This window comes from Haliotis asinina, chromosome 12, assembly GCF_037392515.1.
Source record: "Haliotis asinina isolate JCU_RB_2024 chromosome 12, JCU_Hal_asi_v2, whole genome shotgun sequence".
NCBI classification, from domain to species: domain Eukaryota; kingdom Metazoa; phylum Mollusca; class Gastropoda; order Lepetellida; family Haliotidae; genus Haliotis; species Haliotis asinina.
Window position 1 is genome coordinate 15,738,072 of NC_090291.1, and position 18,617 is coordinate 15,756,688.

At 37.6% G+C, this 18,617-nt stretch overlaps 1 protein-coding gene across 1 annotated transcript; it reads right to left on the reverse strand.

The window, feature by feature from the left end:
• Positions 1–348: 348 nt before the first annotated feature.
• On the reverse strand, positions 349–15,612 carry LOC137258299 (solute carrier family 66 member 2-like). The gene is made up of 6 exons (XM_067795935.1): positions 15,526–15,612; positions 14,304–14,593; positions 12,080–12,216; positions 7,375–7,422; positions 1,635–1,851; positions 349–1,260 (listed from the first exon to the last, which is right to left on the reverse strand). Exons 2-6 carry the CDS (start codon positions 14,528–14,530, stop codon positions 1,071–1,073), a joined length of 819 nt encoding a protein of 272 aa, XP_067652036.1. The 5' UTR covers positions 14,531–14,593; positions 15,526–15,612; the 3' UTR covers positions 349–1,070.
• Positions 15,613–18,617: the final 3,005 nt, after the last annotated feature.

Below are 18,617 nucleotides of genomic sequence, written 5' to 3' on the forward strand. Positions count from 1 at the left end.
TCATGTACCCTCAAATATGCTTCTGTACATGACATTCACATGGACACATAGATATGAATGATATCACACAATGAGGTACACACCATCTCAGACAGCACACCACTTCCTGATATCACTGACATCAGATGCTTACTCTTACACAGACTGCATCAAGATATCAGAACACCATAACCCGATATCTTTGATATCAGACATTTACTCTTACACACTGACTGCATCAAGATCTCAGACATGTAATCTTATACACTGACTGCATCAAGATCTCAAACATATAATCTTATACACTGCCTGCATCAAGATCTCAGACAGAGCACCATAACCCAACATTATTCACATCAGACGTTTACTGTCATACTGTCAGCATCAAGATCTCAGACAGTGCATCATATTCCGATGTCATTGATATGAGACCTTTACTCTTATACACTGCCTGCATCAAGATCTCAGACAGTGCATCATATTCCGATGTCATTGATATCAGGTGCTTACTCTTATACACTGACTGCATCAAGATCTCAGGGCAACTCCACCTGCCAAACCAGATGAATGATGCATGGGCTTTTCAGCCAATCAGTTGGCAGCTTTCTAAAACTGATTTGGCATCATTAACTTACAACATCAATAGAGGATTTTCAGTCTTGGCAAAAGAAGAATACTACAGAAACACAGGCATAACCGCATAACCATGACATTGTACCCTTTTGTTTTAAAACGCTACAGTGCTCGGAAACAATGAATTGCAGCAAATCTACACAATAAAATGATGGTTTTATTTTTTACACTTTGAACTGTCGGATTATGTTCATTTTTTGAGATCAGAAATTGGACGTATTAATCTGAATACTTAGCTCACTTGTGCCCCGAACTAGCTGACTGGCTTAGATGTTGATTACCTGAAGAAACGTCTGATGCAGGTGTTCGTAGATCCTCATGCAGTAAGGTATTATAATAGAGCCAAAGGACTGCAGTGGACAAGATTGATCAAATTTCTTCATTATCATTTCTTTCTGCCTGCTTGAGAGGTGATCCTTGAACAGTTCAAATGAAATCATGTGACCTCAGGGTCAAGGTCAGCTTCTGGCAGCCTTGATTACTTTGCCCGGCGGATGATGGCGATACATATACACTTGGACGAAGATGGAGATATCAATTGACACCTGGAGCATCCCACAGATCCAAAATTGTGCTGGGGATGACCTCAAGATGAAATAGACTGTTTTAAAGATGTCTCCCATTGTCCAGAAACCCACCATCTTCTTACTGAAAGAAACATACAGTGCTGAAGAGACTTCTTAATGTGTATGTTAAATCTATGTAGAATTATCATTAAAACAGCTGTATGTTATCAGCAAAGAGCGGGACAGTATAACTTGATAATCCCCCAAATGCTTCAACAGGCAGTTAACAAAAGACCTCCTTTTATGCAAATGATAATGCCCTGAAAACTAGTTACCTTTACATTACTTTAACTGATACTCCATAAATGACCTTGACATTGTCCGTGACCTGTTATGCAGAATACAAGTGTGGATTGGCTGATCTTACATCATCTAGGAACATGTGATAAACATATGAAAACTGAATCACCTTCACAGTGTCCTTGACTAGGTATAGCTACTATAACTCAAACTCACCTCATGCCTACTGTAGATTTATTCTGGTAGTTGCGGTAAAACTGTGGAGCCCCCAGCATGGCCTCGGCAAACACAGCCAGAAACCCAATGGTTTCAATGTAGATAGTAAAATCCAGCAAGACGTACGTAAGTATCCCTACTGCCACTGTGAATGTAGCCATGAACTCAACATAGCTCAGGAAGTCTGTCCACTTCCAGAAGTAGTCAAGATCAAAATCTGTTGAAAAAACAATGCAAGACAAGTTAAATGAAACTTAAGAATTCAAACACAAACATATTATAAATTCAATCTTTGGGTATTTCTTACAATTTGTGCATTTTCCAAGAACATTTACAGTTTTGCATACCAATACAACTAGTGTTTCCTCCAGACCACAAAAAGGGTGAAGTTTCTACAGAAAAGGGCACCTTAGTTTGAAAAGGGCACAAACCACAATAAAAACCAAAACAAAATGATCAGATTCAGCCTCATGTATTGTTAACCTACAGTCTCCTTTGCATTTTTCTCAGGAAGCTTTTCACAATAGCTTCCAAGTCGGTGTCATTGTGGCTGTCAGTGTTTAAGCTGATCACAAGATGCTTGTTACAGTTGCTGACTTTCCGTCTGATCCTGTGCTCTGTCACAACAAGCAAATACTGGGCAGATCGCAGTAAAAAGGGGCAGGGAGCCAGAAGAAAAGGGCAGGGCACCAGAAGAATAGGGCAGGGCACAGCGCCCTTTTAAAATGCTCTGGAGGAAACACTAACAACACTCTGACTGAAACAAGATGGTTTGACTGAAACTTTCCAAAGGAACCTCTATTGCAATTAATAATGGAAGTATACCTCTAGTAATAAAATGCAGTGAGCTCTTCACAATAATTTTATACGATAAATATTCAATTCAAATATAACTTATAGACTAGATACCATAGGGATAACAACTTACAAAGCAAACAGGAGTGCTTGACATTTTGAAAAACATATGTTGAGAATACTTTTGGTAAAACTTTTATTTCAAATGTTTTTACAAAGGTAAAGGCACTATTACACAAAAAAAGTCCTGAATTATTTACTATTATTATGCTATTATTATTTACTAATAAAAGGGCAATCTGTAAAACAAAAACAAGCCCGTTAGGCCAAATGTGTTGGGGTCAGAGTCAATATTAGTGAAAATAGGAACAAGCAAAGATTCATTGTGATCATACACTTTCTGGATACCAATATCATATTATACCAATAGATAAACATATTGCACCATATCTAATATTTTGTTCAACAAACAGACCATTTGATCTGACTTTAAACATGGATTTTACAAATCTGAAAAATGATGATAGTATAAAACATTTCATCTGAAATACAGCATTCACAAAGTTGCATGCAGGAACAATGCAGGTGATACTGAACACAATGCAGACAAGTTTCGACACATAAGCAGCGCTGTGTCAACACACACAACACATGCACATAGCAACACTGTGAAATGAGGTGAATTGTATGCTGCAATCTGACTGGTTGAAAGTTTTGGTAAAAAAGACTCGACTTTTCACAGTATGAATAATTCTTTATTTAAAGGGTCTTTTTTCTCAGCTGCATATTTGTAAGCCCACAAGATATACCATTAATCAGGAAACTGTTTTCCTAACATTTAATCCTAGAGCAAAACAGAACCTAAGTAAGATAATAAAATATAATACAAAACTGTCTGAACATTAGAATTTGTGTCTAAGATGACAGTTATTTATGAATATTATTAAAGATGTTTAATATTTAACAGAACAACCTTTCCAAGATTATTTTCACATTATTCTAAAAATGCTGGATCAAAGGTTACTGACATGACAGAGGCATTTCAGCACAACATCATGTCTGCCTCTAACTCCTGTAGTTCAGGGAGAGAGGAGCGAAAGATTGGTATTTGTCAATCTTGATAAGGTCTGTGGCTTTTTAGATTTGTATTCTGAAGATATTTTTAATTATATTTAATATCTACATGTTGTAAATGTTCATATGTGAGCATAACTGGCGAGTATTGTAATTCACTAGCAAGAGTTGTGTCCCTTCGACAGATAACAATGCTGTGATTAGGGGTTTTAGTTTACTCTGAGTTTCTAGGTGCGTCAGAACCATACACATGGTTAAAACATCTGATTGAAGGTCTGGGTTCGATTCCCCACATGGGTAGAATGTGTGAAGCCCATTTCTGGTGTCCCCCACCACAATATTCCTAGAATATTACTAAAAGTGGTGCAGAATTAAAACCTCATTCACCATACACATGCTCGTGGGTATAGAAAAAGGTCAACATCTACCAACTGGTATTCAGCAAAGTCTCACTGTAAGATGTAACTTGTCATGCTCATGATGTAAAGCCCTAAAATGTTTAACCCAGACTAAATTTGTTTACATACAGTTGTCACATAGTCAGGATAATGCTGAGTGTGGATTTCAACAACAATCAAACAAAACATGGGATTGATGACAATGTCACTACCTGACTGTAATCAGCTTTTGTCTGACAAACATAGGTCCTTGCGGCCACATCAGACTCACACATTCCCCTAGGACATAACAGGAAGGAAAGAAGAGAGTCATCTGGAGGCCTGTCATTTTCATGCTCTGAACCCCAATTTTAAAAAAAAGTTGACACATCAAAAATGGCATTTTCTGCAACCATTCCAAGTAAAACAGTTTTCATGATCCTAGAGTAGCTGCACTGATCAGATTCTGTGCTGTTGCCTATCAATGTTTTGCTATACAGAGCTTCACATTTCATAGTAACTGATCAGATTCTGTGCTGCTGCCTATCAGTGTGTTGCTATACTGAGCTTCACATTTCATAGTAACTGATCAGATTCTGTGTTGCTGCCTATCAGTGTGTTGCTATACAGAGCTTCACATTTCATAGTAACTGATCAGATTCTGTGCTGCTGCCTATCAGTGTGTTGCTATACAGAGCTTCACATTTCATAGTAACTGATCAGATTCTGTGCTGCTGCCTATCAGTGTGTTGCTATACAGAGCTTCACATTTCATAGTAACTGATCAGATTCTGTGCTGCTGCCTATCAGTGTGTTGCTATACAGAGCTTCACATTTCATAGTAACTGATCGCTTTGTTGGTTGGTTGTATTTTAAGGCCTCACTCAGCAATATTCCAGCTATGCGGCTGAGGTCTGTCAGCATGGGCATTGATCTACACAATTAGGATACAATGACATGATACAGTGTCAACCAAGTCAGTGAGTCTAACCACCCAATCCTGTTAGTCATCTCACACAACAAGCATGGGTAGCTGAAGATCAATTCTACCCTGGACCTTCACTGGTACCTGGTACGGTGACAAAATTACAATGATCCATTTTTTAACCTGACATTCCCAAATTTCTTATACACATCTCCTGACATCCGGTCAAGACTGCTGACATTTAGAGATTTGACAGAGCAATCAATGACAGGCCCCCTGGTGGTGCAACAGAAAGTATGACAGAGCAACATGAACTAGGCAGGCAGGTGTTACAATGTAAGATGTTCTGTCAAGATTGAAGATGTTTGCGTCACAATACAAGATGTTTATGGTGAAATACATAAAACACATGGTGGCCTGAATTTGTCCAAGCAGACATTGATAAACAGGCAAACCATGAGAGTTGATCAGGAGAAGCAATACATTATTTCTTCAAAACTACCTACAAGTGTATGGTAAACACTGAAGAAAGTAAATGTGTTTCAGTTCAGTATGTGCAGGCATTAGTCTGAAAAATGACATTAAATTAGGCATCCGTTACCATGGTTAATAATGTCTTAGCATTTAGATTGCAGTATGCAAGTGTGCCCTAGTCAGGTTCTGCAAAGTTATCTCAGCACAAGGACCTTCTCACCTTGCAATCATTTTATGCTAAGTTTGCTCGGTGAAAAATGTAGCGTGCATGACCAAATTTTGAGGACCAAAAAAAGTAGTATGTTAGAATTGGGCCATCTTGCCTACAGGTTACATTTTGGTCAAACTTTTTTCAGGTGGAAAGAAAATGACACACCATTTCACTTGAATGAGCAAGAGAAAATGACTGTATCAGTGAAGATTTTCAATTAAATGTCACTGGTCAAGATTAATTACCTTTTCTGTTCTAATTTTATTTTATTAGGCATTGTATTAGATGTAGATTAAGAATACCATGTGCATTTGCCTCGTCAAAGGTGAATGGTTCGGCTTATCTACAGAACATAGCATTTCGATCCAGATTTTAAAGGTCAAGTTGGGACCTCGGGCTACAAATGAGATCGGCTAAAGGATTGAGAGTAACAATCATCTTAGCACAAGAGCATTTCTTGACACAGGGCCCAACACCCTTGACATGAATTATGACAAAAATAATTTCAAAAATTATTTATACACCATTTAAAAGTTATCATAATTTTACATTGCGTTTGTAATGACACCATCTTATCTTACCATATCCATCAAAGATGAAGTCAGTAAAAAAACATAACTTATAAAAAGAGCATCAATTAGTTGACCACAAAAAGCTGAACAATGGAGGCAGGCAGCAACCAACACAACACAAGTAGGACTGTTCTGTAGTGCTGTACTGACACAGAGGTCAGAATCTTCAAAACCAGACCTCCAGATAAGCTGCATACTTTCATATAACACGCTTTTGGAAAGTTCAAATATGCAAGACAAATAAGTAATATTTATGATTATGCTATATCAAAATAACAATGCATATTTAACCAAAAGACTATCATCATGTTAAGCATTGTATCAATTCAAAAGGGTGAAAATATACTCCAAAGGTGATCTTGGTATCTCTCTTTACACCAAAAATGGATGTAAACTAAGGCACAATCTATTTCTTACAGCACAAGTGCATAAAGCTGTATCAACTATTAGCTATAATTAGGCATCGTTAGCTATTCATCTTTAATCAGAAGGATTTTGTCTTATCTCTTTTACTGGATAAAAAAGTTGCACTAATTTAAATTTGATTAACGCGTCATTTGACATATTTGCAGATTTAAAAAATATGGCAAGTATCAAAAAGTATAGATACCAATTTGAAACTGAAATTACCCACTTAGTTTCAAAAGCAAGGGTATTGAACCCACATGGCTATAAGCTTATCTGGAACTCTGAATAACAATGTCATAACATTGATGTTTATGGACAAAATAGGTTGGGGTTGGGAGAAATAGCTAATACCAGAAAATATGGAAATAATATATAGCTCTGAAACAATTTATAGAAGTCTTAATCCCATCAGAGGAATAAAATCACACAACTCAACTTTTGACAGGACAGTGAGTGAGTTCAATTTTAAGCCATGTTTAGCAATATTCAAGCAATGTCTAGGCAGGAGAAACAGAAATGGGCTTCACACATTTTACCCAAGTGTTAAATCATGTCATTCTATGGCAATATATATTCTTCATAGGAAAATCATGTTTTCAATCATGGAAAAACAGAAATACCCTTATCAAAAATTGAGCAGTGTGTCCTGTCAGTAACAAACATCCCATTTGTCCAACCCCCAAATATTTAAGGGTCCATCAAATCCAAAAGTCCCTTCATTCTTTCTCTTTCATAGTATGCTTTTGAAAAGCATTCTGGACTTTCATCAGTTTGGACATCAAGCACATCATTACAGCCCTATTGAGACATAAGCGGGTGTCATGACATCATGCAGGTGCCATTAGATGACATGCAGGAGTGAATGGGTTTGTGGGTCAGCAGAAGGTGAAGAGAAGAGTCCTACCCAGCAATGTATGATGTGGGCCACCTTGGCCCTCCCAGTGTTTAGAATCTGGATAAACACAAACACACAATCCCAGACAACTGCATCAGACAGTCCCCTTCATCAGACAACAGTTGCCATACCAGTAGATGTAGTTACCATTGTTACAGTTTACCCACACTTTCACCACTAAATCACCTGTGATGTTTTTGTACCTCACTGTGCTGCTAGTGATTAACACAAAATGAGGTCACATTGTTTTCCAACAGCTGCGAAATCCACACATCATACAAAACCCGTTTACTTTTGTTTACAGATTGACATGTACAATGCATACAACATGGATTCTCGAAGAATAATAACCTCATTCTGCAAAATAAGCACTTATCCAAAGTTCTAAATTAAATGGGTGCCAAGAATTATTCAATATTTCATGGTACTTGTATTTGCAACCAGACACCGCCAAATTTTGAACATCACTTTATCATAAGGACTCTTATCGTTTGCGTTAACAGACCTCATCGGTCATTTCTGTATCTGTACCGTAAGACAATATTCAGCACCCTCTCCCTAACATTAGCATTCCATTAGAATTACACAGCATTCAGACTATTTTGCATGATTTCATACTTCTTCGTAACTAGCACCCCTCTTTCCCAGGGTATCTCAATAAGCAATTTTAATCAGATAATTTCCTAGGGAGCTAAATATGTTGAATAAGCAGTCAAATTAAAGTGAGGCTTAATATTATTTTCTACACTGGTAAACTGATTCTCACAAGCCCTAGTAAAAGGTTATGTCAGTTAAACTTTGAGCGACCAAAGACTGTCCAAACAAATACAAGATGGCCAAATTGATGTCCCAATCAGATAATGGCTACTGTTAATGGTTCAGTGGGACTTAACAACTCACGGGTACTGATCTCCCAACAAATAACAATCCATATAAAACACAGAGAAATGACCTGCAGTATATTTGCTTAAGGGTTTTTGATGACATAAATAATATTTTGCAATCTGACATCCTTGAATATTGACAAAAACATGACTGTTTACTCACTGTTGTTGCCTTGTGTGCATTACTCAGAAGCCAAGATAAAAGTTCAAACAATATGTGAGAATGTCAACTTTCGTGATATGGTAGGCTGCGTTCTAAATAGTCAATTCAAGACGTTAAATGATATGACCTTCTACTAGGGTTTGTTAGACTCAATTTAACTGTGTAATGAATAATCCAGAACCTAAGCTGACATAGACTAATTGATTGTGGTATATTTAAAGTGAATTTTAAGATGCAATTCCAGAAATGGCCCAAGAATCCATCCTCTGTCTTCTGAGCTTGTATTTCAGTAGATCTACACTAAAATCTGGACTGATTTCACATGTTCTTAAAATCACAAATTTAGGAAAGTATATGTTTTGAGTATCATTCACAGAAAAAAAATACCCATTCTAATGAAAACATATAATTTATGCTAACACATCACAAGACATCATGATTTAATATTAACTGTAGTAAACTCAACCTTTCTGTGGTTCTTGGTAATTCAAATTAACCATCCTTGTTTTTCATCAACCAGTGTGACTTTCTACACTTACCAGCCTTGCAGTTACAGAGAACTCAAAATGCGAGTTACAAACCAGTTACAAGTGAGTGAGTGAGTGAGTTTAGTTTTACGCCGCACTCAGCAATATTCCAGCTATATGGCGGCGGTCTGTAAATAATCGAGTCTGGACCAGACAATCCAGTGATCAACAACATGAGCATCGATCTGCGCAATTGGGAACCGATGACATGCGTCAACCAAGTCAGCAAGCCTGACCACCCGATCCCATTAGTCGCCTCTTACGACAAGCTGAGTCGCCTTTTATGGCAAGCATGGGTTGCTGAAGGCCTATTCTACCCCGGGACCTTCACGGGTCAAACCAGTTACAAAGTAATGGTAGTCATATCAACAGTCTGGTGACCAGTCCCACAAGGCTTTGCATGAAATTCAACACTGAAAACTGACAAATACATAAAAGAAAGTCTTCAAGCTTTCCCTTACCACTTTCGTTTTAACAAGCCGTGCCATTCGATCTATCCGTAGGAATTAATAAATAACAGGGTAAGTTATATGAGATATGAGATATAAGAGCATGGATTTAGGTGTTAGTGTAGGTATATTGAAATATAAGCCCTGGTGATATCGAGGACCTGCTATGTACACCCAGGTTAAAAAAATTACCGTGTGTACATGCTATTTCCAGAGTTCCATGCTCAAAACAAAATCTATGCATTAAGAAATAAATATCAGAACTCCCAGCCATGCATTATGCTGACCTCTCCACATTGCACTTGTATTTTTAGCAAGAGAGTGTTAACCTTTCACAATGGCATGTCCCATGCTAGTGAACTTCAAAGGCTGAGGAAAAATTGATCAGATCAGATCAGAACAACAGTAACACAGGTGTACCCTTGAAAGATGCATTTGATTTCATCAATTCAGGCCTATCTCATTCGTTGATTTCACAATCACATTAATTTTCGACTTGCTGTGCGCATGTGCAACTTCTGCATTGGTCGTATGCTTTACCAATAGTGTAAACACACTTTAAAGAAAACGAAAATCAATACAAATGTATAATCTTATGATGAATGCAACTTATCTCACTTCTTTATGAACCAAAGACCGGGAGTAGTGAAATAAATAGCTTAATTTATGTCCACAAGTTCTTGTATAAATACATCTCACAACCACCGTTCTTCCTACACATCTGATTCTCACAACTAACAAAAAACACATTCCTGATGCAGCTGCAGTCAAAATAGCACATCAATAATTAAAAAGGCATACGCAAATGGATGTATGTAGTCAGCTAAGAACAGCTGTCACACATAAATATTTATATATTTAATTATCTTATTTTGAGGGTATTTACACTATCTGTAAACATACAATCACAGAGGATATTTTTAGTAGAACTGCTGTATTTTGAATTCAGTTTGGTTCCAATCCAAAAATTTGGTATTTTCGGTTTTTTCACCATCACTTTATTAACCTGCTTAAACTTTTTCTACAATGTCTAGAACTCAAATCAGTTTCTCATAATCTATACATTTCTTTGCCAATTTTCTGCATAACAGCACATTATGTATGCACATCTCATGCATCAAACTGAAACAAACAGAACCAAAAGCTTCCTATCGCAATATGTACCGTACCACGGTAAGAGCTACCATTTCAGTGATCTCAGGTATACTGACTGGCACAAACTGTCCCATTTCAGACAGCCAGAGGTTTAGACTGCCCATGGCTCAACAACTCAACAACACCAACAGTCATGTGCAGAGCTGTCCAAACTATCACCAATACCAGACTTCCTGCCATCGCTGATAGAAACAACCACGCATGGAGCTGATCTCCATTACATTTACAAACAAGTGATCACTGTCATAGCACCAAAACCTTTTCCATTACCTAAACTATTTTCAGTTAGCTAATTTGTATTTTTATTTCATAATGATATGTAATTATGGAATAAGAATAATAAAACAGAGACGTCAAGTGCTTGTCCATTCGGCAGCAATCAGAACAGACAACTGCTTCAACAGAGAAATATAAATACATCTGAAAAATAGCATGTAAGCTGTAACCTTCCAAAAAGCTATTAACATTCCTAAACCATACACAGTAAGACAAATGTTACGACATTTGGGGTAAGAGGGAAAATAGTTCTGTAAAAATGTGCCATTTATCCCACACTGATACCCTCTTATTAAAAACGTTATACACAGCTAATTGACAAAACATTTCCATCAGTTGAAAATAGAAATCCCCGTCATATGCAAGAATTAAACAATTCGATACAGCCTAATGATAGGACATCCACTTTGGACAAAACACCATGATCATGATGATAATGAGGGCTTGTAACTGAAGACTTAAAACAGGAATTAACCTGGTTATATAAACAAATCTGACCATGTTACATCAAAATACCACACAGGTATTCCACTCTAACAAAATTATTCATCCAAACCACCTCATCCTTTGTGGTGTTGTGTCTTGTGATATTTATCAGGTTGAACTTGTTAACATGATTTCAGGCCAAGCAAAGAAAATAGCATCCTCTCTACTGTCTAGTTTATAACCATCATCCCTGCATTAAATTTTCACAAACACCCTGGGTATTCTGCAGCTGTCTGTTTTGAATCTGGTTTGAAATTAGCCATCTAATCAAAGTACCATGTTGCTTTGTGTCCAAATGAAACAAGGGATTTGGTCAATACCAAACTCACACCTGTGCAAGCCTGCAAGCACCAGAATTCACGCAATGGTCTTATACTCTGGATAATGTTTTCCTGCTACTAATTATCACTTAAAAAGAACGTCAAGAATCAGCATCATCAGGTACACATGAGTCACTTTATATGGTTTAATTTAACCTCATAAACATGATACAACAAATATGTTCTGTTCTGGAATAATGGTCAGAGAGAGGGATGATGAAATAAAACCAGATATGTAGGTGAAATAAAGCTTTGATGGCAAAATAAGTTCAGGGAATTTATCATAAAAGAGACACACTAAACAACCTTTTGCAAATTTTTGTAATGTAAGAAATAGAATATCCCACAGAAACATTGAGTAGCATATATTTAGAACACCATGTAAATGATTTACCCGGGCGTGACAGTGGAAGAGAAAACCAAGGCAACACAACTGAATGTAAAGGTCACTCACCCATGAAATACCTAGGTTTGGATGAAATGATCTCACTCTTGTGCTTGACGTTCACACACAGACGAACCATCAAGAGCATGGTGAAAGTCATGATGATACTCTGGGCCAACAGCGGCAACTCAAAATGCTTGCCAAACCTGTAGGACAAAAGCTGTGGTTGAGTACACTAAATAGCAGCTATGCCAATTGCCATGAACAAGAAAAAATAAGTGAGTGAGTGAGTTTAGTTTTACGCCGCACTCAGCAATATTCCATCTACATGGCGGCGGTCTGTAAATAATTGAGTGATGAACAACATGAGCATCGATCTGCACAATTGGGAACCGATGACATGTGTCAACCAAGTCAGCGAGTCTGACCACCCAATCCCGTTAGTCGCTTCTTACAACAAGCATAGTCGCTTTTTATGGCAAGCATGGGTTGCTGAAGGCCTATTCTACCCCGGGACCTTCACGGGTCTGAAAAATATGATATTACTTGACCTTTATACCATATATGCATAACGCAGGTGTCTTTTTATATGTCAGGTCATCTGCAGATGCAAAGACCAGTGTTACAGCAACGGATGACTGTATCAAGCAAATTCAGATCTGCAGATGCAAAGACCAGTATTACAGCAATGGATGACTGTATCAAGCAAATTCAGATCTGCAGATGCAAAGACCAGTGTTACAGCAATGGATGACTGTATCAAGCAAATTCAGACCCCACTTGTTTTAGTCACACATCTATCAACCTGACAAGAAATCAAACTGTTTGATAGTGCTGTTTCGATGGTCAGAGATATCCGAAAAACGAATGATAGGACAAAACATGATTACTAGTATCAATTGTAAAAAACATATTTTCGATTAATCAGACGTTGTTGCATAACACACTTGAATGAAGTAAAGTAACCATCAAATCTGACAAATATTCATGAGCAAACATGCACACAGGTGCTGAAAACAACGCACATTGTAAAATACCTTTGTTGTTCAATTACAATTCCAGTGTCTTTCTTGCATGCATGCATTTCACTGCATCACAGTGTTACTATTAGTTATAAAGGAAATACTGATTAAAAAAACGAGGGGCAAACCCTTAAAATTGGTGATTAAATAAAAAAGGTATATTTCTATTATAGTTGATAATCGTTCACAAGTTCTCCTATAATCTATACTGGATTTGGTTTCATTTGATTAGTTATGTGGCAGTGTTGATCTTTGTTAAACAAAGTTACATGTTAATGCATACAAACGTAGATATCTGAGTAATATCAGATCAAACATGTTTACGAGCCGCACTATAAACTTCATACAAACCATTTCCATTGCATATTATTATTAAGCAAATGGTTGGTTAGTTTGTTGTCAGCAATATTTCAGCTGACCATGTGACAGCAGTCTGTAAATAATCAAGCCTGGACCAGACAATCCAGTGATCAACAGCATGAGCATTGTTCTACACATTTTGAATATGATGATATGCATCAACCAAGTTAACGAGTTTGACGACAAAATCCTGTTAGTCACTACAAGCGTGGGTTACTGAAGATCAATTCTATCCTGTATCAATTCTAACCTGGCTACGCAATTGGTTCTTCTAGTTTGACATATAACTATGGTTACACAGACAAAACAAGCATTCACGATAAGAACAATTTCTGTCATCATCGAAAGTTCATTCAACCCAGCTGTCTTACCAGAACATTATCCTCAGAATGTTGGCCACAAGTAATGTCAAACAAACAAAGAGAGAAAATCCCTCAGCACAAAGTTACATGTTAATGCATACAAACGTAGATATCTGAGTAATATCAGATCAAACATGTTTACGAGCCGCACTATAAACTTCATACAAACCATTTCCATTGCATATTATTATTAAGCAAATGGTTGGTTAGTTTGTTGTCAGCAATATTTCAGCTGACCATGTGACAGCAGTCTGTAAATAATCAAGCCTGGACCAGACAATCCAGTGATCAACAGCATGAGCATTGTTCTACACATTTTGAATATGATGATATGCATCAACCAAGTTAACGAGTTTGACGACAAAATCCTGTTAGTCACTACAAGCATGGGTTACTGAAGATCAATTCTATCCTGTATCAATTCTAACCTGGCTACGCAATTGGTTCTTCTAGTTTGACATATAACTATGGTTACACAGACAAAACAAGCATTCACGATAAGAACAATTTCTGTCATCATCGAAAGTTCATTCAACCCAGCTGTCTTACCAGAACATTATCCTCAGAATGTTGGCCACAAGTAATGTCAAACAAACAAAGAGAGAAAATCCCTCAGCATTCTTGGTCCTTCGTATGTCCATATACTGGGGAATGAATGGCACAACCCCTCCAAATATCATGGCTGAGGCAGCAATCCAGCTCACAAGATTCATCAGTGTTATTTCTGGCATCTTTAATGAGTCGAAATACTCCTCGTAATTGAGAGAAATCACCATTATACAAATGTCTTTACCAGCAGCTGCAGTAATTATTTACATCATGTTGAGCAATAACAGCACCTGGAACATGAAGAATATAGGCTCAGGTTTTACAATTGCAAACAGGGCTAAATGATGGAGCAGATCTGTGTTTGTCTATTACATCATTCAGCCATTTTCCATCTACATATTTTTTTTATCAGTTGTGGGCCAGACCAAGAGGCTGTTGATATTACAAGGAACGCCTCAAGACATCAGAGAACATTGACCAATGTTCACAACATGTCGAGCCTGTAGGGTAGCTTAGTGGTTAAAGCATTCAGTTGTCACACTGAAGGCCCAGGTTTGATTCCCCACAAGGGTACAAATGTGTTAGGCCCATTCCTGGTGTCTGTTGAAATACTGCTAAAAGCAGTGTAACATTCAACTCACTCACAACCAGTGTACTTGTATTCCAAAGCCAGCAATAATTATGTCTGGCTTAATTACTGTTAGGGTAAATGTATCATTTGGTCATTGGTTTTTGGACAGCAGTGTTTATTCCCCATAACTGGTTGCCTCATACATAGATTATAAAATGTTTGGTTGATGGTTTTTGGTTAGGATTAATGTGTCTAATAAGTAAGTGACATATCTCACAATTCTGATCATGTGGAACAACAGATGTTCGTACTGTCAAAAATCCATAACAGTATGCCAACTGTTTCTGACATATTGAACAAACGCAACAATGGATCAATTTCCCTTAGAACTTGGTTATTTGTCACGTTTCGTGAAGTCCTCGTGAACAGTATCGCAGTTTGTATCATACATGTCATAGAAATGCCTTGTTGTTGCCCTGGTTCCGCCGTTACAGGTTGGAACAAGGTTACACAGCTTGTAAATTTCCATTTTCCTACCTAGTAAGTAAATAAATAACAACCTGTTACAATTTGAACATACTGACGTAATGTCCGTAAAACTGTAAACTTTTGGTGAGTACTTCGGTTTACACTGTTTCAAAATAACCTTACGATATTTTACATCAAGGACGGTGTTCTGGTTTCACTTCAGATAAGATTCGTCACTTTCCTCATGTTGACACCGGTTTACTAACTAACTACAACGTACTTCCTGTGCGACAGAGTGCTCTCCCCTTTGCACACATACTATGGAGGGTACAACTACATTTTGCATTTGTTATGCATTGATCTGTGTGATGGAATATTGTGTTTGTGCGACCATGACGCAATTCTAGCATTTAAACCAAATCAGCACTACTGTAGAATGGTTTCTGGTTGCATTCTAAGGACCATCATATCTACAGTACTTGGTCTTAAGTGAGTCATCATTGTGAAATTCCTATAGACAAGCATGTTAATAAACTAGCTGTTGCATATTCATAAATTTGGTTTCGGTCAAATTGCTTCATTGCTTATTAAAATGCTGGTAAATCATCTCAGGTACTTACACATAATTTCCATTCAATTTTCCGATGATTATTACGACTATTATAACTGCAACTATTTAATGAGATATATTAGACATACCAATCACGTTTAACATGGCTGTTCTATGGGATCGTTCAAAATTGAACTGTGCTTATTATTATGCTTATTGAGGTGACACTCGATAACTAATCAATGGAAAGATGAAAGACAATAATGTACACGAGGCTGAAGATGATTCCCAATGTGTTTGCAAAACATCAAAATAAAATATAAAGTTATTCTTCCTGCAGTTAATTAGCATATAAGTCTATGGGAGTTTCACTAATGATGACTCACTTGTGACCAACTATTGTATACACGTTTTCGACACAGAGACAAATAGAGACCACAGCTTCAATCTGCGACATTTGGGAAACCGAGTCACATGAAATCAAATGTATCCCAATTATGTGCATAATTCGACAGGATTCTAATCACACGTTTGTTTTAACCTCCCTCAGATTATCCCTTCTTCCTTAAATATACTCTGCAAACAAACACCGTATCTATCATATGGTCTCTGATCCCAAACATGTACAAAATGCGTTCGTTTATGATGCGCGCACGCACACAAACCACACACGCTGAATTTCAAATTACAATGGGACCGCACCCTTGCCCCTACACACAACCTTACCCGTGTGTATGAATTGTTCAGACCAGTCAGATGTCTCCGTGATTCCATACTCCAACCATATTTCACCGATTCACTGTGCTATATGTTTCACCGACATCCCAGAGAAGAAACAGCGTACACAAAACTTTATCCACTTACATAACACACACTAGTACTACACAACACTACAATGCTCACGTCAATTACTGTCAGCCACTAAACAAAGCTAGCTGCAAACATAATATTTACACCGACTCAAACGCAAGCAAGAGATTATATGTGTTTGGTTAGAGTCGATAACAAAGCTGCCATTTCTCCATTCAACAATCAATGTAACACGCCCCAGTAACCCACTGGGGCAGTTGAGGAATCTGGAATATCTGACCAACGAGTTAGAAAGTGTCAATAAAAACATACTAACCTCAGATTAATAGATGACATTTGTATGTTTGCATACAGAATGATTTGTGTATCGTAAAGGACGATATACAAACGGGTCCGTGCAGTCTTCAAAGAGACAAAGTCTAGAAAATGTGGCAAATGAGGAAAGTCTCAGGGCTCATGTTTATTATATTTTATTTATTATTATTATTTTATTGTTATTATTAATTATTATTATTTTAAGATATGTTCATTTATCTGTGAATTAGAACCAGTGAGTTTAGACTTACTTCATTTAGGACTATTGCTATGAAAACAAGGTTGAGCAGAAAAGTTGGAGAGTGAGACAGACTACTGGCATTCCTAAGGCTCTAGCAATACAGAGCAAATGTGGTTTTTACAAGGTGGGAAACCCATTTCCAAAAGCCTAAGGCTGCATGAAATTAATCAAATGTTTCTAGGGCAGGAGGGAAACGCATTTCCAAAAGCCTAAGGCTGCATTAAGTTAATAAAATGTTTCTCGGGCACATTTGTTCCAGAAGTGACAAGGGCGATAGGACTTTGTTTTTAAATTTTTGATAGAAAAAAGTGATGATAGAGGAACGCATTTATATTTCGCTCAGAAATACAGCTTGGGAGTTTAGCACGTGTTAATGAGTTGTAGATTTAGTCCCACTTGCTCTTACAGACAATCATTCTTATAGCCGTCAAATGGATGGTCGGGACGCGGCAAATTCTTTTTTTTTTTTAAATGGCTATAAAAATTTGTTACGCGCACAAATAGAGGTGACGCGCCGATGCCCGAGAAACATTTCACTTTTTTATTTAGCCTAAACGCCTAGTAATATTAGTATTTGTATTTTGGAAAATAAATATATAGATTTGGGCAAGCAGAAGAATTCCTTCATTTAAGACACGATCTGATGACCATAGCTGGTGGCTCCACAATGTCTGCTGGAATAATGCTGTTGACCAAAGTCGGCTTGGCAGCGTTCGTCAGGGTGAGGTCTATCAGTACCTTAGAGTTGACGTTGTATTGCTGACGTTTATCAATTGATAGTGATTCACGTGAGCCAGTTCCATGACGCGATAACTATTGTCCATTCATTACCTCAATGCTTGACTGACAACGCAGCCATGCGACATACTGAAATCGGGAAAATGAACGGCAGTTGAATCGGTAATATCCACCTAGGCGAGGTCACCCACTACTGTCGATATGTATATACGATTTCAAGGTTTTCCACGCAAAATTGAATTGTGAAGCGTCACGTCTGGCAACATGTGTGGAACTTCTGTACGTGTATTTCATAGCTGACAGTGATCAAATGTAACTTGACAATCCCGTCTCCTCTGATCCACGACCTGTGCATCTGTTGATAGTGGCGACATGCATTACTTTGTCGTTTGGATGACCTACTATCCATATCTTGAGACGGAATATACATATTCTCTTTATCCATTCTCACACAATCACAAATCTGTTGGATCTGTAAAACGATCAAAATTGAGCTTCAGCAATCCATGTTGTCGTAAGAGGGAACTGACGTGACTGTGTGGTCCTTCTCACTTACTCATTTGCCTGCCACCTTATGCCATTTGAGAAGATCGAGGCGCATCCCCCCCACCCCCCACCCCA